Source organism: Ipomoea triloba, chromosome 1 (assembly GCF_003576645.1).
Source record: "Ipomoea triloba cultivar NCNSP0323 chromosome 1, ASM357664v1".
NCBI lineage: Eukaryota > Viridiplantae > Streptophyta > Magnoliopsida > Solanales > Convolvulaceae > Ipomoea > Ipomoea triloba.
The window spans coordinates 28,253,916-28,277,081 of NC_044916.1; the positions used below are offsets into that span (position 1 = coordinate 28,253,916).

General features: G+C 32.0%; 2 protein-coding genes and 1 long non-coding RNA gene across 4 annotated transcripts; all 3 read left to right on the plus strand.

Moving 5' to 3' along the window:
- The first annotated feature begins 8,030 nt into the window (after positions 1–8,030).
- On the plus strand, positions 8,031–9,077 carry LOC116011911 (B3 domain-containing protein At5g60140-like). The gene is made up of 3 exons (XM_031251345.1): positions 8,031–8,274; positions 8,363–8,697; positions 8,802–9,077. Exons 1-3 carry the CDS (start codon positions 8,031–8,033, stop codon positions 9,075–9,077), a joined length of 855 nt encoding a protein of 284 aa, XP_031107205.1.
- A 2,975-nt stretch (positions 9,078–12,052) lies between these two features.
- On the plus strand, positions 12,053–15,225 carry LOC115995957. 2 transcript variants are annotated; one of them, XR_004093572.1, is made up of 3 exons: positions 12,053–12,326; positions 13,464–13,524; positions 13,753–15,225. It is a non-coding gene; the product is annotated as an uncharacterized LOC115995957 (long non-coding RNA). The 2 variants fall into 2 exon arrangements; XR_004093573.1 differs by lacking the exon at positions 12,053–12,326 and adding an exon at positions 12,894–13,227.
- Positions 15,226–21,735: 6,510 nt separating this feature from the next.
- On the plus strand, positions 21,736–22,901 carry LOC116011920 (B3 domain-containing protein At5g60140-like). The gene is made up of 3 exons (XM_031251356.1): positions 21,736–21,988; positions 22,082–22,521; positions 22,626–22,901. The coding sequence occupies exons 1-3, from the start codon at positions 21,736–21,738 to the stop codon at positions 22,899–22,901; spliced, it is 969 nt and encodes a 322-aa protein (XP_031107216.1).
- The last annotated feature ends 265 nt before the right edge of the window (positions 22,902–23,166 follow it).

The window sequence follows — 23,166 nt, forward strand, 5'->3', positions numbered from 1 at the left end:
TTTTCTAGAAAAATGCAAAATTGAAGTGAAAGAATGAAAATTGAAAACTTGTTTACTAAAACCACTTCTCTAATGCCTTATCTCTTCTCCATTCTTTACTTTTTCAAAGATTTCGGAGAGATAAAATCTTGAGTTCTCCAAATAGAGAAATGGTAGAAACACACGTCTACAGTAACTCATCCTAAAGGTCTGAGGTTTAAATCTTACAATGCACATGCGCTCTTGTTGTACCCTTTGTGCACACCTTCCTCTTTTAAATATTTTCCCTTCATCCGGTGAGCAATTTACCTCTTCCTTGTTATTATTATTGTTGTTTTTTTTTGTTTTTTTTTTTATAATTGTAAGTTATTTAATAATATGTTTTTCTTCTCATTTTTGTGCTTCTCAATTCTCACACGGCCCGTGGAGGTGGACGTGCGTCTCCATCACAGACCCAGACTTCGCGACAGCTCCACAGCCACCCACATAGCCTGTGGAGCTCTGTACTGCTTTTATTTAACGCGATTTTCATCGTTTTTAATTTGGGAGAGCTCCGAGCCCTAGTTAGCGTTAGCTTATTTTTTCCCTTTTTCTTTAGACTTCCATAGCATAGATTAGCATATTATTACATAGATTATTTACTTTTAAAGCTTTTAATCACGGTTTGGAGTGAATTTCTACAAAGATTTCTTCATCCTCAATAGAGAAGTTTCCTTTACTCTTTATTTCTCTTCTTTTCAATTTTATTGCAATGTTAATGATGATTTACTTCACCTTTGCTGTGTTTACATCTATAATGTTTGAGTAGTTAGCTTTTGGGTTTGGATTAGGGTTCTATTGCTATTCTTGATGCCAGGAAGGTAGTTATTGCATAATGGGGATAATAACCCACCTAGGGTTTTATGTTTGAATTGGATTGGTAATTCCTCTTGTTAGTGATTGATGCGCATCTATTATTAGCTTGTTTTGGAAAGGCTTTCATCTCAATGAAAGTTGGGTGAAAGACTCAAGCCTAACAAATTTCAAACCCAATTTTTCTTATATGAAAATATGGGTGAATTGAGGCTTATAATGTTTTTTTTTTTGTTTCAAGGGTTAGGATTGATGCATCATGAAAGTGGAACAATCCTACTCTAATTCTTGTTTATTGCTTATTGTTGTAGCTTAGACTTGAATTCTTATGTGCATTGCCATCAACCCTTTGGTGAGTTGTTTTGCCTCCAATTATGAGTTGTTAGTGCACCAAGAAAGCAATACCCCTAATCTGGACCCATCTTTTATCATATAGTTTATCCGTGTTTTAATTTGGATTCCCTTATATTCAAAAACCCAAAAATATTAGGGTGTGTTTGGTTCGCACATGGGAATCAGAATCAGTATGGGTATCAAATACTTGGTAATGGTAGTGGGTTTTGGGGAAAGTATTTTGCATGTTTGGTAGTATGGTGGAATGAGAATGATTATTAATAGTTGGGGGAGAAAGGATGAAGGAAAATGAAACCCTTATTTAAAAAGGGTATGGATTTTTCAATTAATGGGGTATTCCAAACCCATAGTAATATTCTAAAAACCTGTCAACCAAACAATAACAATCATTTTGATACCTATACCTTATACCAAAATCCGTCAACCAAACATACCCTTAGTTTTAATTTCCATCCTTGCTTGGATCGTTGTGAATTCCAGAACATTAGTGTCTAGAATTTAGCAATTCATACAAGTACGTGTCATAGCCCCAATTCTCATCGGAACGACATTTTCACCCTCTTTTACCATCACCACTTTACGAACATCAGAGTTCAATATACCCGTTGCACAATATATGGAAAATCCCTTTCTCCATACTCTCATATGACATCATTTTCAAAGCCTAGTTACCTTACATTCTTGTTAGGAAATAAGAATAATCTGGTATCGTAAAAAGAACTTGAGAACCAGAAAAACAAGGAAATGCTTGATCATAAATTTCAGGCGTGTACTTGCAGTTTGGCACACTATCCTAAAAGTTTCTAATTTTCCTTAGCAAGCAACAAGGGTAACAAATTAGAACTTTTGAGATATAGGTCCTGTTTGGTAAATGGCTGTTGGCTGATTGGGTTGTTTGGGTTAGAAGGTATGATTTGTTAATAACATTAGCTGATTGGGTTGGCTGTTAGCTGATAGCTGTTTGGTATAATTTTTTTTCTCGAAAAGCTAATTGAAAATGCTACTTTGAGTAGCCTTTTGAATTTTAGTATTTTAGAGTTACAAAAAGTTTATTAACCAAACAACTAATAGTGATCAAATAAACCAAAATTGACTGATAGGCTGATTATTTATCAAACAGGGCCATAAAAAGAATGTCAAACTTTTTAGGTTACTTTTTTAAAATGTTTGCCAAGTGTATAACTTGAAATTTTTGTCTTATAAACCACTCTCTCATAAGTCCTACACCTACTTATAGTCAAGAGCAAAGAACATACACAAATCGTATCTAGGCAACTTGATGTAATCCCCTTTTTATATCCATCATCATCAGACATCTTCTCTTCAATTCTCATAAATATTACTCCATAGATATTTAGACTAATGAAGAGAATTAATTGAAAGTTTTTGTAACTCCATTATCATTATAGTCATAATGATAACAATAATTTAAATTTAATATTTAAATTATTGTGTAACTGGTCAATAATTCATTATATTATCAAATATAATAATTACAACATCTGAAAATATGAGAAATTATCCGAAGAGTAACCTCATGAGAAGTCATCTGAAGAGTAACCTCTTGAGAAGTTATCCGAAAAAAAAACTCCTGAGATGTCAAATTCCGAAGAGTGAAAACCCAAGAGAAGTAAACTCAACTTCTCTTAACTTCTATAAACAACTTCTCCTAAAACAACTTTTCTAAAATATTCTTGATCAACCAAAACATAAACTTCCTACCAAACATAAATAATATTTTCAACTCCACAACACCAAAATATTATTTATGCTTGCAGTAGACATATCTGAATACATATATTCAACCATATACTATATAAANCGAAGAGCAAAACGCGAAACGAAGCCCAAAAACGGAGATACAACAGGTTTTTTTTTTTTTTTTTTTTTTTTTTTTTTTTTTTTTTTTTTTTTTTGCCGTCGTAGCTCTCTTCCGACTTCATTTTTCGAAAACTTTCATGGTGACCCATAAGAACAACACCTCTCTAGAGATCAATGCCGTTGACCAATGTGATTCAACTTCTAGTAAGAATACTACATATCAATACTATTAATAAAAGCAAAATCCTCCTCTTCAACTTTTCAAATAGAAACAATATTACTAACTAATAGATATTAATATTATATTGCGAATATAGAAACAATATTACCAATTAATAGATATTAGGTAATTTCTAAATAGAAACAATATTACCAATTAATAAATATGAATATTATATTACGAATATAGAAGCAACATTACCAATTAATAGATATTATATAATTTCCAAATAGAAACAATATTACCAATTAATAGATATTAATATTATATTGCGAAAATAGAAACAATATTACCAATTAATAGATATTAGGTAATTTTCAAATAGAAACAATATTACCAATTAATAGATATTAGGTAATTTCTAAATAGAAATAATATTACCATTTAATGGATATTAATATTATATTGCGAATATAGAAACAATATTACCAATTAATAGATATTAGGTAATTTCCAAATAGAAACAATATTACCAATTAATAGATATTAATATTATATTGCGAATATAGAAACAATATATAGCAATACGGCCAATTTTTAATCAAGTTCTTAACTCATGTCTAACCCTTCATAGATTGTGGGTTTTTTTTTTAATTTTTTTTATAGTACTATTGACTCTGTTACAATATAATATATGTTCATAACTACTTTCTCAACCTACTGAAGCACACAAAAAGTCAGCAGTCACCTTAACTGAGACTCGAACCCACTCCCTTTCATGTGGGAGTGTAAATCTAAAACAAATTAAGTCTATAATTAATCAATTAATTATTTACTCAATATTTGTCAACTCTCTAATTGTTACTTGTATAAATTCTTGAATCACGTGAATTTGTACAGGAAAAAAAAAAGAATCACGTGGATTTGCTTTTCATTGAGTCAGATCGCTATTATCAAGAGTATTCATTACGATAAATAGGCTCGGTATTATTTAGAAATTCAGATAAATTGCGAAAATTTGAGAGCAAAGAACAATTGTGAAAATTTGGATTAATGAATTGATGATTTAGTATATAAATTTGAGTAAATTTCTAAATATAAAAGCATTTGGTTATTTTATATATATATGTGTGTGTGTGTGTGTGTGTGTGTAAAATACAATTATAATTAATTAATTCGGATGTAGAGGAGAAGAACAAAGTAAAGGTGATATGGTGAAAAGGAATATACTAGCGTGTTTGGTTCAAATAATAGGTCGAAAATGAAATATCATTCCCGAAAATAGACCTATTCCATTATTTGTTGTCTTTTTATTTCTAAGAATAGCATTCCTGGAATGAGCTATTCCCTTTGCAGGGGAATAACCATTCTTAGGGCACCCCTTGGTATTAGCTATTCTCTCTCTCTCTCTCTCTCTCTATATATATATATATATATATATATATATATATATATATATATATATATATATATATAATTTAAATTTATTTATTTATATATTTAAAATGTAATTAATTGAATATATGCATTTATATACTACATTATATTTATTGAATTGAAGTATATACAAAAATTCACTAAGAATAATAAATTATTATTATTATTATTATTATATATGAAAAAATATAAAATATAAATTATTATTATATATAATTAATAATAATAATAATAATACATTTTTATAGGGGTATTTATGTCTTTTAAACACATATTTCATTTCTATTCCTTAAACCAACCAAACACTAAAATTGCATTTCTAAAGTCTATTCTTTCAGCGACCAAACAATATACAATTCCTATTGTATTTCTTGTCTATTCCATTTCCTATGGATGGAATACTATTTCGATTATCTTAAAATTCATTCTGTGAACCAAACATGTTGTTAAGGTATAAAAGTATAATTGCACAGATATTATTATAATTGCCTAATAATTACTATGGTAATTAAGCTAAACATGGATCGTTAGATTTATTTTTATAATAATTACAATTTGATTATTTCTTTTTTTTTCCCATATTTATTCTAGTAATAATATAATTACATAAATCATATTACATATTGATTTTTTTTAAAGATAATTGTAGACAAACGAGCCATATATTATTCAAGTAATTGAGTTATACTTTTGCATTAATATTATAATCAATTAAATGTATACTTTCAAATATTAGAATTGTTTATAATTTCATCTTTAATTTTAGTATCTAAATATATAATAACAAATTTTATCCATGAATTGCACGGTAAATTGGGCAATTATTTGCTCGAATTCAAGTAAGGATAACATCAGAAATTGATCCAACCCATTTCATCAATTGCACTATATAATATCCGTTGTTATAATTTATATAATTGTATATCGATCCAAATATTCTTAAAATATTATAACCAATCCATTTCGTGTAACACACGGATGAAAATACTAGTTATTACTTAGTGTTTTTTATTTTTATTTTTTTTAAACGCCTGAGGGACCCAACGGTCCCATATTAGTAAATTTCCATCGTGACAACGCCATTGGGATCCCAAATTACTTAGTGTTTCTAGAATCACGTGATTTGCTTTTTATTGAGTCAGATTGCTATCATAAAAAATATCGGTTACGATAAATCGGCTCGACATCACTTCCAATTTCAGATCATAATTCTTACTCAATTGAAAAAAGACGAATAGAAGAAGCTCTGATCCATCGTTCGAAATGGTTAGAGTGAAAAAGACGACTTTTAACTTCTTGAAGATTTTTTGCAAACAAACTTGCTCACAACAATTGGTTTGTATAAACAACCCTAATTCTTCTTCTTCTTCTATTTTTTTTTTTAATTTTTATATTAGCCTTTGTGTATGTGTTTGCGTAAATGAATCTAGAGATGTTTAATCTAGAATGTAGCCTTTTGTGTGTATAGTTGCATAAATCTTATTTGTTCAAATCTTGAAAATAATCTAAAATTTATAAACTTAATAAACTAATGTTTTTTCCTTTAACAGAAAATACTATTATAAAATTCGGCTAAAGTAGTAGTTTAGGTACTAGATAGGTTTCCATAGGTAAAATTTACCCTTTTAGGCAACCAGCCGACTAATAGATCATTTTTTTTAATAGTTTATTTTGTTCAAAACATTTGCTGCTCGCCAATGGCTTTCGATTTCAACTAGGGATGTCAATTTGCCTCGTCCCTGAAAGGGATCCCCGATCCCTGCGCCGATAGGGATGTGGATGGGAAAATTTTTTGGAGAACGGAGATACCTCTCACCGCCCCGCCTCATCTCCGAATAATTATTATAAATAAATAAACAAATATATATATATATATATATATATATATATATATATATATATATATATATTAATGTTTTAGATTAAGACTTAGGTTTTTAATTTTTTAAAACGTAAAATTACACTAATTTAAGATTCTAGTAAGAGTTGATCGGGGACGAGGAATCCACGTCCCCGCTCAATTTTCCACAGAAACTAGAATAGGATTGGACTATTTTCAATTTATTGCCGGGGATGGAGACGGGGACAAGGATGGGAGTATACTCCCCTTCCATCCCTAGTATCAAATCCATTTTCTGCCTTCGACATAATAGTCTAAGCCACCGCTAAGTTTTCAACTTCTTTTAGGGCTTTTACTCTTGCAGTTTTTTTTCTTTTAATTTTTTTTAAAATATTAAAAGTTAAACTCTAGACACCTGGGCTTTTATTATTATTATTTTTTCACTTTTTCTTTTTGTCTTTGGTTTTTATTTTTCCACTAGGGCATTGCCTTTTTTTTTTTTTTAATAGTTAAGAACCTCGAGCCTCAGTGGAGGCAATACTTACTCTTGTGCTTCAATAGGTTGAGAAAATAGTTATGAACAAATACTGCATTGTAATAGAGTTAGTAGTATTCAAAAAAAAAAAAAATAGTTAAGAACCTAGGTGCTTGCCTGCCTAGTACTAGGCGCCCATCAACCATCTAATGGTTTCCTAGTACAATCGACAACATTAAGTAGTTTTGGTTGTAATTTTAACATAAATTAATATATCATCATTGATTATTGATTATTTCTTTACGTAAATTTAAGAGATTGTGTTATTTGTGTATGGTTCTGCTTCAATTGCTTAAGATTACTGATATTATTTAGAAATCTTCATATAAAGTACTCTTATCCAAATGAAGAAGAAAGAATATTTTATAGAAATGGATTTTGGGTTGTTTTTTTAATTGTTGCTGGTTTTCTTGTTCTTTATTAGAATGGAAGTGTACATCAATGAGCTCTACACATACTAATGTTCGTTCTATTTATTATTATTATTATTATTATTAATTAATGTGAATGATAATTTTTTTTTATATAAATAATTAATTATAGACAATGTTTTGCTTCTAACTAAGATTGTAATTTTAAGACAAATTAAGGCACTAGCAACTTGTTTATTATGAGTTTGCTTCCTACTGAGTCTGATATGAGTCATCAAGGGTTTTAGCTTCCACAAGTATTTTTGTGTGCAGACTTTGCACACACTCAACCTTTTTTTTTTAATAGTTTTTGATTGAAATTGTGCTAGCCTTTTATGTGTTTAATAGTTGCTTAAGCTTAAACCTTACATTCATAGTATTGAAAATAATTGTGTTTTTTCATCAACTTAATTAACACATCATTTAACCGCCTGTTTCTTCTAATAGGAAATTCCAAAATTAGAATCTGAGAGAAGATATTCGTGCAAGGTTATACTGAGGAATCGTATGAAGAAAGTCTGGAACATAGAGATAACAAAAATTGGAGATGCTTGTTTTTTCATGAACGGTTGGGCAAAATTCGTAGAGGATAACTCTTTCATTGATGGAGATCAATTGTTTTTTATATATGACCATCCTGCTATGTTTGACTTCTTTGTACATAACTCATTCGGCTGTGAAAAGATAATAATAGAAGGTAAAGAAGCTCAAGTGAAGGGGTTGGAAGATCCTCAAGGTAAAACTCTTTTGGTGGAGTTTGAATTCAATATGGTTCCTCAAGTTCAAGTTAAGAAAGAGGAGGATGAGATGGATGCAGAAGAGGAGAACAATGATGTTGCTTCTCAATATCATACACATTCCAAGGGCAAAAGATGCATTATTGAACGTAAGTTAGTTTCTCTTGATTTTCTTTTTAATTTTCATTTTGTCATATGTTTCATATATATACTTTTCACCGAGGTTTCTTAATTTAGGTGGATTGAAGAGGGCTGCTAGCATGGAAAAAAGGGATGCTAGGGCAAAGAAAAGGGATGTTAGTGAAGAAGAAAATGATGCAAGGGCAAAGAAAAGGGATGTTAGTGAAGAAGAAAATGATGCTAGGGCAAAGAAAAGGGATGTTAGTGAAGAAGAAAATGATGCTAGTGCAGAAAAAGTGGATGTTAGTGAAGAAAAAAACGATGTCAATGTGAGAAAGAAGAAGGATGTTCCTGATCATTTTGGAGTAGAGCTTTTCAGCTCAGGACATTTTACTCAACCAAAAAATCCTTATTTCGTGACCAAAATTAGGCCAAAAAGGCGCGATGATCTGGTAATCATTCTAGACATTTATTCTTAATGCATGAGTGGAAGCTAAGTTTCTTGGCATATATATATGTCGATCTTGTTTCTCAATTACATAATTTTAATTTGCAGTATATACCGATTGACGTCACCAGGGATAACAATATTAAATTGCCTGCAAAAGTGATCTTGTGGGATGAGAGGGATAAAAAATATGAAGCATATTTAAAGACGTGGGCTGATGGGCGAACATGGTTGTCTGGAGGATGGCGAAAATTGTGTAGATGGAACCTTGTTCAACAAAATGACAGGTGCATTTGTGAGTTTGTTCCTTCATTGGGGCCAGAATTGGTCTTGAAGGTCACCATTATTCGAAGAAAGGACTTTGAAGCAGCACAACAAAATTAATGTTTTTTGGATGGGATAATCTTAATGTTTTGAAGACATAGCTCACCAGGGTTTCTATCCATGTTCTTATGGGGGCTTTCTGGCATTTCTATTTGGAGACTGTGGAGTTTAGTTTCGGTAATTTCGATCTGTTCGAAAAATTTAATTTGGATTTTAGTTTTTGAAACTTAAGTTTAATGTCCTCTCTGCACACTTTGGTTTCATACTTTATTTTCTATCGTAATAGAATCTTGTTATAGATTAATTTATATTGATTAAAATAATGTATCAACATTTTATAAGTTACCTTTTGCGTAATATTGTAAAATATTGTAATACAATTTCTATTCGTACTATGATTGTACATTAAAATATGGTAATACAATTCCTAATTCAATAAAAATTTTTCTTACTTTCTTATTCCTAATACAATTCTAGATTAAAATTACTAATTGTAATAAAACAGTACATATACTTTCCCGCAACGTAATCTATACTATTAATAAAATCAAAATCCTCCATTTTAACTTCTCTCCCAAAACACATTTCTATACTATTAAGGTTTGGGCAATATTGTAAAATATTGTAATATAATTCCTATTCGCACTCTAATAGTACATTAAAATATGGTAAAAAATTCATAATTCAATATATTTTTTCATACTTTTTTATTCGTAATACAATTATAGATTAAATTTACTAATCCTAATAAAACAGTACATATACTTTCCTGCAACACAATCTATATCTATACTATTAATAAAAACAAAATCTTCCATCTAACTTTACGCCCAATACACTCCCGTACTATTAAGGTTTGCATAATATTATTGTAAAATATTGTAATATAATTCCTATTCGCACTCTAATCGTACATTAAAATATGGTAAACGATTCATAATTCAATATATCTTTTTCCTACTTTCTTATTCGTAATACAATTCTAGATTAAATTTACTAATCGTAATAAAACAGTACATATACTTTCATGCAACGTAATATATACTGTTAATAAAATCAAAATCCTCAATTTTAACTTTCCGCCCAAAACACATTTCTATATTATTCATGTTTGCATAATATTGTAAAATATGGTAATATAATTCTGTAATGGACCTGGGATTAAGTAGAAATAAGAAACAGATTGGGTAAGGGAAGAAGAGATTGGGAAGAACAGTAGAGAAGAAAATAGGGAAGAATTGAAGAAGAGAGTATATGCAATATTAAGTTTCATTCATTTCAATCTCGATGTCTCAAACAAGGACTCTAGTCCCTATTAATAAGAAGGAAATACAATGAAAATAACAACTGTACAAGAAGTTATAAAAACTGAATCACAATATCAACTTATTTTATTTCTAGAGTTTGTTGCAGTCCATTACATCACCGCTCCCTGCGAAGGATCATTGTCCCTAAAGATCACAACATGTTCAAATACCCCTTCTTTTTGCTCTCCTTTGCCATGTTTTTGCCATTCATTATCTTCCTTTATAGTCTATCCCTTCAATTACACAGGGAAGGTTTGGACTTACACTTATGACCATACTGCCACCTCTTTTTTCAATTGAAACATAGTTTTTTAACCCTCAATCTATCCATCTCAGAGTTTATCATATTTACTGTATTCATAGCTCCTTCCTGTCCATGTAGTAGCAATCTAGTTGTGTCATTGAAATTCACACTTTAGTGCTACTGAAATGGAAGCTCAGGAAGGAATTTGGAGCCCTTCAATCCTCATTCAAACTTCTTAGCAAACCAGACTGCATCCCCAAGGCAACTAGGCCTAGCAGTCATCACAAAACACCTCAAATTCTGCCTAAGTTTAGCAACATAGTTTTTCATGAAGTATTGTTCAGTTAGGTAAGGGTGTGCTTGAAGTAATTTACTCTTGAAGTCCTCATATCTATCAGTAAACTCATCCATTCCCCTTCATTTTTCAAGAGTAGCAAAATCCTCCATCAAGGAAACTGTATTGTCCCCAAATCTCCTACAAATGGTTTCAACGAAGCGGTGCCACTAAAACCCTTCTCTTAGGTCACCCACATACCCTTCAAACCATAGCTCTACTTTTCCAGTTAGGTTCACATAGAGCAAGTTTACAATCTCATGTCTAGAGATGTGGGTTAGCACAAAGAACTTCTCACATATGAGAATCCATTGCCTAGGGTAATCGTAATTAGAGGCATGGAACTCAGATTTGTACCTCAAGAAGAAATCCTGATTATGGCCATTTCCAAATTGTCGAGCTCCTTCTATGGCTGCCCTCCTAAGAGCCCATTTTAAAGAGTTCAAGTGTGTAATTGAACCTTTCTAATGTTTAAGGGCTTAATTGCTTTTTCATCAAAAGTGGGTGTATTTGACCATTTTCCCTAAAGAAAAAGTATACATATGTGCAATGGATGGTTCAAATGGTTGGCCGGAAACAAATAGAGTTGCACCCAGTCGTACAAAAAAATCATAAAAATTTACCAATCTGCGTTTGTTGTGCCAAACTTAGACGCGTAAAGTGACGCATTGGCGTATTTACTATTATTATATCATGGACCAGAGTTTATATTGCATTGTGAATCCTGATATAAAAATTCTGTAACTTAAGTTAACACATTATGTATCTACAATTAAAATTTTTTGTACATGTAAACAAATAACTTGAGAATTGCTTACACATAACATGATTGCTATAGGTATATAATTGTCAACTGTAGGTACAATATGTTAACTACAGATACAGAATCTAAAAATTATTTTTGAATTAAAGTCTACAATGCAAGATAGACCTTCGTCTATGGTATAATTTGTCTCATTCTTGTAGTTAAAATGACACCATCACTAAATTCATTTTTTAAAAAAATATGTAGACTATATGCGTCAATTTACCGACGCATATACTCCTCCTTTTCTTTTTTAAAAATTAATTTAGCATTTGCGTCCGGTATATAAATATACCTAACGCAGTAAACTAGGGTTTTCATTTTTCAATACTTATGGATTTCAACACAGCCGAAATTTTCAAATTACACTCCATGCTCTCAACTGCTCCTTAGCTTCGCCATCGTCGTCATCGGACCCGGCCTCCATTGCCGCCGGCGTTCTTCATCGTACCCAGCCTCCATCGTTTCCATCGCAGCACGCAGCCCGCAGCCCGCAGGTCTTCAAAGTCGCTGGTTGCGAAGGTCGCGTTTCTTCTTCCTCAAAGGTCGCTGGCGCAAAAAACTACACAAAGGTCACCGGCAATCCGGAAATCTTCCTCAAAGGTCGCCTGCAAAATTGGTAATTAATTTTTTATATTTAGTATATTATTAATTTAAGAAATAGTTGCGTTGAGAAATTTAATAGGCCTTTGGCTTCTAGGTAGTAAGGCCTGTGCATAAGTGAGTTTAATGTAATATATTACGGATTTGAAATAGCAGCAACGATTGAATAAGTGAGTTTAATGTAATAGACCTTTGGCTTCATCCTCCCAATCACGCATTAGAATTTCCATGAGAATTTTTGGGTACAAACTCAACATTCTGGTTCTTCTAATTGATGACTTTCACAGTCTTAGTTAGAAGTGATTTCCATCTTATTTTATTTATTTCTAATATATTTTAGAAGTTTTCCAGTTTATTTTAAATTATATTAATTGTGTATTATGTACTACGTATATGCTAGTCATTGTTGTGAAAAGAATGTCCAACATACAAAAAATAATTGTCAAAGTATATAAACAAAATAAACAAAAAATTACATAATCTTATAACTATTGTGAGAAAAAATTATTAAAGATAGTATAATTAATTGTGTATTATGTATATACTAGTCATTGTGTATTATGTATATATGAATGTGTATAGTAAAGACACTTCCCTTTTTCCCCTCTTATGTTTGTTGCTTTTGAAGTGTGAAAGATTGACATTAGCACAAAGAGGTTCTACTGGACTGGATAAAATTCCTTTAGTAAACATTGAAAGTGAGTAGGTTCATTCATTCTAAAGCGTGCTTTTATCTATAATCTATTATTCCTTTATTACTCTGCATCCTGTGGTTTTTCAATGGAAATGATAGCCTAATTGGTGGTTTGTGATTTTCTTTCCTGTAATCTGCATTTTGACGAGTAAGAATGATTACATCATTTGGAATATGTACAAGGGAACAAATACTCCATGTAGCCTTTTCCTCTGCCAAAAGGGTATTTTCTTCGTCAATCTAAACAAGGTCCATTGTTGTTTCTTAAATATTTTATGGCAATGCTTTGGAATCCTGCTTCAATTCCCTTCCCCTTGGTGCTTGTTGATTTTGTTGTTTGTACCTTTGTCTTCTCTGTCATTGTTGGTTTTCAAATAGATCTTTACACTATGTTTTTTTTTTGAAAGGAAGATCTTTACACTATGTTGATCTCCTAATTCTTTGTTTTCTTGATTGAAGAATGATCTCCTAGGCAGTTTACATAGAGGCAATTGTGATGGTGGAAGCCCTATGTACTTAGGTAAGGGGTACAAGCTACTGTGTATATGTAATTAATGGAGGGAAAATATTATATAAATTCTTCTTTTTTAGTCTTCAGAGCTTTCCTGGAAGACTCTTACTGCTTGTGTGTTTATCTATCAGGGTGTACGTATACAAAACAGTGCACTGATGTATATTTCTCATTATATGTTTATTTTTCATATACTAGCAAGTGCTAACATGAATACATGATGGTTACTCTTCTCAGGGTGAAAAATATGGTCTCTCTTCTGTTCGTACAGCAGCAGCACAGGGCCATCGTCGCCACTCGTTGGTCCTCCACTGCCGGTGTTCTCTCCTTCGTATGTACAACACGCAGCCAAAAATCTGGCGAGCAGAACATGGATGGCGACGTAATGAGCGAGCAAGAGTCAGGTTGTTTTTTTTTTTTCCCCCAGATTTTTAATTTGTTTGGTCATTTTAATTTGATGGACTTGAGAAGAGAGCTAGGGTTTCCGAGGGAAAGGAGAATGAAGATAAAGGGAGAGGAAGAGATTTGATGACTGTGAGGTGAAGGATAAAGAAGAGATGAGATAAAGGAAGAAATTTGAGGATAAGGTGAAAGGGAAGGATTTGGGGGTTGATGAGGAGGATATGGGTCTAGAATTTTCCTTTTGCATAAGATAATGTGTTTATTTGGTTTGAATTAATTTTTTTTTTTGTTTCTTTCTGGTATTCTAATTTTTATTTTTATTTTTTTTCATTCTTTGGTAAAATTGAATTCTTGGTTAAGTTTTTGTGTTCCTGATTCGACCCAATGTGGATCTGAATGACCTGTGTGTAAACATTAGTTTGTTGATAGAGATACTATTATGAAACTGTTTATTTTTATTTTTTCTTGAAATTTTCTGTTCTAGGGGATTGTAGATATCTAATGGAGTGATAAATTGAATGATAATGAGCTTTCTTTTTTTGGTCAATGTAAGCATAAGGCCTGCACCTTATATTGAAAATATGGTGTCTATTTACCAAAGCTTGGATGCTGCATTTGCTGCCAATGTCTCTTTGTCATTGTCTTCAGGTAAGGATAGGTTAATTGTTGGTTCACTTGGTTGTGTATTTGTGTTAATTGTTGAGACTTGAGGTTGAGGAGTGAGAGCTGTGTTAAATGTATGAAGATATCCTTTAGAAGATCTTGTTTCGGAAAGTTCCTTTGCATCATAATTTAGTGATTAATGGTGCCTGGTGGTAATTCTGTTGCATGAATGCACAAGCTTCTCTAGTTGAATATGACGGCTCTATTTAGGATGTGTGTCTTTATTTACTGATTTGATTACATGTTCATCCTTCATTGCTTCTTTCTTCTTCTTCTTCTTCTTCTTTTTTCTTCTTCTAACATGGAAAGGAAGTGGCTGTTTCTTCAAGGCAAGCACATTCTCAAGGTTTTGAAACTACTGGTGAAGGGGAGAAATTTGAAGTGTTACAGCTTCGTAAAGATTCCTTGGAGTCCACAGGAGTTAAGGAAATTTTAGAACTCAAACAATTTGCTAGTGATTTCTTGTCATTATACTGCAGGTACTTTATTTATATACACAACTAGTACCACTGAGATTAAATTCACAACATGAGAAAAACATTTTTTTTCTTCAGCATGATTGGATCTTTATATATTCTTTCTGTTCTATATGTTAAATGATATCTTTTTTTTTCTTTTGCTAGAAACATACTGCACAGTTTCACTTTTCAATCGCTTGTCACCATTTTCTTCTCTCTCTCCTATAAGCAACAAGAATTAATTTATTTATTTATATTTTAATATACAGAGTATATGACTTTTAACAGTAGCACCAATCGAATACCCTAATTAATTATCTGCATACTCTTGTAGCTGTGCAATTGTGATGGTATTTTCTGTTTTACTACTAAACTTTATTATACGTCAAGCTAAAGTTGCAGGAATATCATTTGTTGATGGTGTACATTGATTGTGAATCTTTGCTAAGTTGGAGCTATGCAGTAGGTTTTGTGTGTATTATTGTTCGAATGATAAATGCATGGCTGTACATGTGCTTTATAAGCACCTTAAGATTAGGAAATTTGACTTCTTTCACTGTAAAATAACATCCAGTAGTCATTTGTGAAGGACTTTTTACTAAGAAAACTAGTATGCTTTCTAGTCATGATAAGGAGCCATGGTTAACAATTACAGGACTTGCAGACACCATCAGCTCATGAAAATGTTATTGTGTGGATTTCCTTGATTCTATCTATCTCGAAAGTTTCAATACTACTTCTCTAGAATAATTGTGTATATTTTTTGCATCAAGTATTGATAGAGTTTAATTGGAGTACAATCAGTGTTGATGAATTTATTTTGTTTGGAATGTACCAGGAAAGAAATTGTATTTTTAACCAACCAATTAATTTTTAAAAAATAAAAATAGACGTCTGTTCCTAAGTACAGAGCAGACGCCTATTGTTAACTTACAAACACACCAATTGCAGTTTCCGTACAAATGACTACTTCCACTCTGTACACTAAGAGAGCTAGAAGACCAAAAATTAAAGGAAAAGAAGTGTATATGAACTCGGCAGTAATGGAGTACACCTACCATAATAATATTAGAGTAATAAGTAAATATAGAACTTTGATTAAAAGTCATAGAATTATGCCCAAATTCGGGTGTTTGTTGATTTAGGTACTTGAAATGTCCACAAGTGAAGTTATAACTAAACTCATACATGTGTCAACACAACCACAGAAAGTTGAATATAGCTTTGGAGGTGAATTACTTTGAAGTATGTGCTTACAACATGTAAATTGGTGCTCAATTGGATACATTTTGAAGTCATCTTGGCACAAATGCGTGTTCCAGGAGTCATGAGAGGTCTAAGCAAGTGAAAAAAAAAAAAAAAAAAAGAAGAAAAAAAAGAAGAGTGAGTTGTGGAGTATCATGACATGACTCAGGAACCAAAAGGAACAAAGGAGATTAAGAAAGATACATTTTGAAGTGAAGAATATGGGTCACACTAGTGGTCACAGTTCCACCAGTGTGACACCATTTTGTTCTGCTTTTCTCTGCCAGGTGATGTCTCGGTATTTTGAGCATATCTCGATCAAAGAGTGTCCAAATGAGGTGATTCAAATGGCATTGGAACAACAACTCAAAGAGATATAACTTTCATGAAAACCACAGAGGCTAATTCAGACGTCTACACGGTGATAAATGGCCTAAAAATCAAAACTGCTACGCAAAGTGGATGGTCAAGATCGAGTTCATGATCGTGACCACAGGCCCATAATCCTTTTGAGTTGGAGTATCTCTCCGAAGTTTTCACAGAGAGAAAATCTCTTCAAACATTTCATTTGTGAAAACAAGCCTTCTTTGAAGAAGAGTTGAACAACAATTTCAAATTTCATTTTGCAATTTCATATTTAATTTTCTAGAGCTCTTAATCAAAGTTAAATATTTCTTTTTTGCTTTCTTTGCATTTTATTGCTTCCAATTGTTATTGCAAATTTCAATTCATGCTTAGTTATATTCAATTAGGGATTGGTTTAAGTAATCTGTTGTGATTGATGTTATGTGATTGAATTGAGTTATGAGCTAGTATAATGACTTGATGCTGATTCTAGTTGTGAGTTAGTGGTTTGTATTGACTCTTGTATGATTGTGGCAAAATTATGCAAGAGATGATTGAAAAAGTCTTGTCACTATGAGAATAGGGCAAACACCATAACCACACCTCTCCTTAATCCAACTCACCTTTGAGAAAAGGGGGTTGGAACGAGATGCGAACACCACATGTTTTATAAAATGCTTCAATAGCTTTGAGTCACCATGAGAGTGAGACTTGAAGCTAATTGAGAGTCCAACAACCACAAGAGTGGTGTTGGGCCTGTTGGCACCTAGAGGCATCTCCCTAGTTTTCGTGTTAATGCATTACATGAGCACCTAGAGGCATCTCCCTAGTTTTCTTGTTAATGCATTACATGAGCACACCTTAAGTGTAGAATTGGCGCACCTTAAGTGTCAAACTAATGCACCTTAAGTGTTAATTGATGCATAAGTGTCAAACTGACGCACCTTAATATTTAAACATACACCTTCAACTATAAACTTACGTACCTTAACATATAAACTTACACCTTCAACTATAAACTTACGTACCTTAACATATAAACTTACACACCTTACACTTTAAACTTAAGCGCATTAAGCTTAACTTTAAAATTACGCACCTTAAGCTTTGAGCGTACGCATAATTACCATAATACAAGCGTGTTCTTTTTATTTTATTTTATTTTAATTTTTAATTTCATTATGGGCTGTTGATTTTAACAAGATCAAGATTTCACCCATTTTTGACATATAACCACACCGAATCTCCTATATATATTTATAAACCATTCGGTTTTTTTTTTTTGTCAGAAATCATTCAGTCTATAAAATATAGAGTCAATCGTTTATAATAATAAACCAAAAACTAATCATTTTGTTCGATTTCAGTTCGGCTCTAGTAGTTCTTAAACAAATTTGAGTAGTTCGAATAATCCGAACCGAAATGCATACCCTACGCATGTCTAACCCTTCATAGATTGTGATTTGCTTCTTGTTTACATTGTAACTCTTAAACAAATTAAGTCTATAATAAATGAAATAAATTATTATTTACTCAACATTTGTCAACTCTCTAATTATTACTTAGCGTTTCCAGAATCATGTGAATTTGCTTTTTGTTGAGTCAGATTGCTATCATCAGAAGTATCTGCTACGATAAATAGGCTCGACATCACTCACAAATTCAGATCAATTATTCTTACTCAACTGAAGAAAGACGAAGAGAAGAAGCTCCAATCCATCGTTTGAAATGGCTAGCGTTCAGAAGACGATTTTTAGCTTCTTCAAGATTTTTTTACCAACAAGCATGCTCACAAAAATTAGTTTATATAAACAACACTATTTTTTTTTAGCCTTTATGTATGTGTTTGCGTAAATGAATCTAGAGATGTTTAATATATAATTTAGCCTTTTGTATGTTCAGTTGCATAAATCTTATTGTTCAAATCTTAAAAATAATCTAAAATTTTATAAACTTAACAAACTAATTTTTTTTTTCTTTAATAGAAAACACAATTGTAAAATTCGGCTGAAGTATTTCTTTAATAGAAAACACAATTGTAAAATTCGGCTGAAGTAGCAATTCAGGTGCTAAGTGCCCATAGGTAAAATATACCGTTTTAGGCAACTGGCCTACTAATATGCCGGCTTTTTTTTTTGAATAGTTTATTTTCCTCACTAATATGCCGGCTTTTTTTTTTGAATAGTTTATTTTCCTCAAAACATTTGTCACTCACCAATGATTTACGATTTCAACTAGGGATGAAAATTTGCATCGTAATTGTAAAATTCGGCTGAAGTAGCAATTCAGGTGCTAAGTGAATTGTAAAATTCGGCTGAAGTAGCAATTCAGGTGCTAAGTGCCCATAAAAATTCGGCTGAAGTAGCAATTCAGGTGCTAAGTGCCCATAGGTAAAATATACCGTTTTAGGCAACTGGCCGACTAATATGCCGGCTTTTTTTTTTGAATAGTTTATTTTCCTCACTAATATGCCGGCTTTTTTTTTTGAATAGTTTATTTTCCTCAAAACATTTGTCACTCACCAATGATTTACGATTTCAACTAGGGATGAAAATTTGCATCGTAATTGTAAAATTCGGCTGAAGTAGCAATTCAGGTGCTAAGTGCCCATAGGTAAAATATACCGTTTTAGGCAACTGGCCGACTAATATGCCGGCTTTTTTTTTTGAATAGTTTATTTTCCTCAAAACATTTGTCACTCACCAATGATTTACGATTTCAACTAGGGATGAAAATTTGCATCGTAATTGTAAAATTCGGCTGAAGTAGCAATTCAGGTGCTAAGTGCCCATAGGTAAAATATACCGTTTTAGGCAACTGGCCGACTAATATGCCGGCTTTTTTTTTTGAATAGTTTATTTTCCTCAAAACATTTGTCACTCACCAATGATTTACGATTTCAACTAGGGATGAAAATTTGCATCGTAATTGTAAAATTCGGCTGAAGTAGCAATTCAGGTGCTAAGTGCCCATAGGTAAAATATACCGTTTTAGGCAACTGGCCGACTAATATGCCGGCTTTTTTTTTTTGAATAGTTTATTTTCCTCAAAACATTTGTCGCTCACCAATGATTTACGATTTCAACTAGGGATGAAAATTTGCATCGTATCCGGATCCCCGCTCGACGGGGACTAGGATGGGAAAAATGTTCAAGAAAAATGAACGAGGACGGTGAATGTTTGTGGGGACGTGGACGGGGATATGTATATATGTATATATATATATACGTATATATATACATATGTATATACGTATATATATATACATATATATATATATATGTATATATATATATATATATATGTATATATATATATATATATATATATATATGTATATATATATGGACACATAGTGTTTTCAGAATCACGCGAATTTGCTTATTGTTGACTCATATTGCTAGCATCAAAATTATCGGTTACAATAAATAGGCTCAACATCATTTACAAATTCTTATCAATTATTCTTACGCAATTGAAGAAAGAAGGGGAGAAGAAGCTCGGATCCATCGTTCGAAATGGCTCGCCAGCAAAAGATAATTTTTAGCTTCTTCAAGATTTTTTGCCAACAAACTTGCTCACAGAAATTGGTTTGTATAAACAACCCTAATTTTTTTTAGCCTTTGCGTATGTGTTTGCGTAAATGAATCTAGAAATGTTTAATCTTGAATTTAGCCTTTTGTATGTTTAGTTGCATAAATCTTATTGTTCAAATCTTGAAAATAATCTAAAACTTTATAGACTTAACAAACTAATTTTTTTCCTTTAATAGAAAATACTATTGTAAAATTTGGTTGAAGTAGCAGTTTAGGTGCTAGTGCCCATAGGTAAAATCTACCAATTTAGGCAATTTGTCTTGTCTCTGACAGGGATTCCCGATTCCCGCTCGATGGGATCAGGGATGAGAAAAATTTTCAGAAAACAAAGACAGTGACAGGAAATGTATGTAGTTCTTCGTTGGGGATGAGGACAGGGACGGGATACCCGCCCCGCCCCCGAATAATTATTATAAAAATGTATATATATGATAAATTAAGATCTAGGTTTTTAGTTTTTAAAATTAAAAATTACACTTTTTTAACTCTTTTTAACTCTTTTAGGGCTTTTACTTTTTTTTTTTAATATTAAAAGTTAAACTCTGCTTTTACTTTTCCATTTTCCTTTTGGTCTTACGTATTTTTTTTTTTTTAGTTAAGAACCTAGGTGCGTGCCTGACTAGTACTAGGCGCCCATCAACGGTATAATGGTTTCCTAGTACATTCGACAACATTCAGTACATTTTGATTGTAATTTTAAGATAAATTAAGATATTATGATAATAAATTAATAGATATATATATTACTTAGCATTGATCTACTCTTTCGTTTTTATTGATTAATGGCTACTTCATTACTTAAGTTCAAGAGATTGTGCTATTTGTGTATGATTCTGCTTCAATTGTCTAAGATTGTTGATACCATTTAGAAATCTTCATATAAAGTATTCTTACCCAAAACGAACAAGAAATAATATTTTATAGAAATGAATTTTGGGTTGTTTTTTTCATTGTTGTTTGTTTTCTTGTTCTTTATTGGAATGGTAGTGTACATCAATGAGCTCTACACATACTAATGTTCTTTTTTTTTTTTTTTTTTAATGTGAATGATAAAATCTCTTTTTTATGAGTTTGCTTTCTACTGAGTCTGATCAGAGTCATCAAGGGTTTTAGCTTCCACAAGTATTTTTGTGTGCAGACTTTGCACACACTCAAACTTTTTTTTTTTTTTGTTAATAGTTTTTGATTGAAATTGTGCTAGCCTTTTATGTGTTTAATTGTTGCTTAAGCCTAAACCTTACATTCCTAGTGTTGAAAATAATTGTGTTTTTTCATCAACTTAATTAACAAATTTAACCGCCTGTTTATTCTAATAGGAAATTCCAAAATCAAAACCTGAGAGAAGATATTCGCCCAAGGTTATATTGAGGAATCGTATGAAGAAAGTCTGGAACATAGAGATAACAAAAATTGGAGATGCTTGTTTTTTCAAGCACGGTTGGACAAAATTCGTAGAGGATAACTCTTTCATTGATGGAGATCAATTGTTTTTTATATATGACCATCCTGCTATGTTTGACTTCTTCGTAATTGACTCATTCGGCTGTGAAAAGATAATAATAGAAGGTAAAGAAGCTCAAGTGAAGGGGTTGAAAGATAATAATCCTCAAGGTGGTAACCCTTTTTTGGTGGAGTTTGAATTCAATGTGGTCCCTCAAGTTCAAGTTAAGAAAGAGCAGGATGAGATGGATGCAGAAGAGGAGAACAATGATGTTGGTTCTCAATATCATACACGTTCCAAGGGAAAAAGATGCATTATTGAACGTAAGTTAGTTTCTCGATCTTGATTTTCTTTTTAATTTTCATTTTGACATATGTTCATATATATATACTTTTCACTGAGGTTTCTTAATTTAGGTGGATTGAAGAGGGCTGCTAGTCCCAAAAAAGGGAATGTTGGTGCGGGGGAAAATGATGCTAGGACAAAGAAAAGGGATGTTAGTGAAGAAGAAAATGATGCAAGGGCAAAGAAAAGGGATGTTAGTGAAGAAGAAAATGATGCAAGGGCAAAGAAAAGGGATGTCAGTGAAGAAGTAAATGATGCAAGGGCAAAGAAAAGAGATGTTAGTGAAGAAGAAAATGATGCTAGGGCAAAGAAAAGGGATGTTAGTGAAGAAGAAAATGATGCTAGTGCAGAAAAAGTGGATGCTAGTGAAGAAAAAACCGATGCCAGTGTGAAAAAGAAGAAGGATGTTCCTGATCATTTTGGAGTAGAGCTTTTCAGCTCAGGACATTTTACTCAACCAAAAAATCCTTATTTCGTGACCAAAATTAGGCCAAAAAGGCGCGATGATCTGGTAATCATTCTAGGCATTTATTCTTATTGCATGAGTGGAAGCTAAGTTTCTTGGCATATATATATGTCGATCTTGTTTCTCAATTACATAATTTTAATTTGCAGTATATACCGATTGAAGTCACCAGGGATAACAATATTAAATTGCCTGCAAAAGTGATCCTGTGGGATGAGAGGGATAAAAAATATGACGCATATTTAAAGACGTGGGCTGATGGGCGAACATGGTTGGCTGGAGGATGGCGAAAATTGTGTAAATGGAACCTTGTTCAAGTAAACGACAGGTGCATTTGTGAGTTTGTGCCTTCATTGGGGCCAGAATTGGTCTTGAAGGTCACCATTATTCGAAGAAAGGACTTTGAAGCAGCACAACCAAATTAATGCTTTTTGGTTGGTTTAATCTTAATGTTTTGAAGACATAGCTCACCAGGGTTTCTATCCATATTCTTATGGGTGCTTTCTGACATTTCTATTTGGAGACTGTGTAGTTTAGTTTCGGTAATTTCTCTTCCGAAAATTTAATTTGGATGTTAGTTTTGAAACTTAAGTTAATGTCCTCTTTTCATGCTTTGGTTTTATACATTATTTTCTATCGTATTAGAATCTAGATTAATTTATATTGATAAAAATAATGTCTCAACATTTT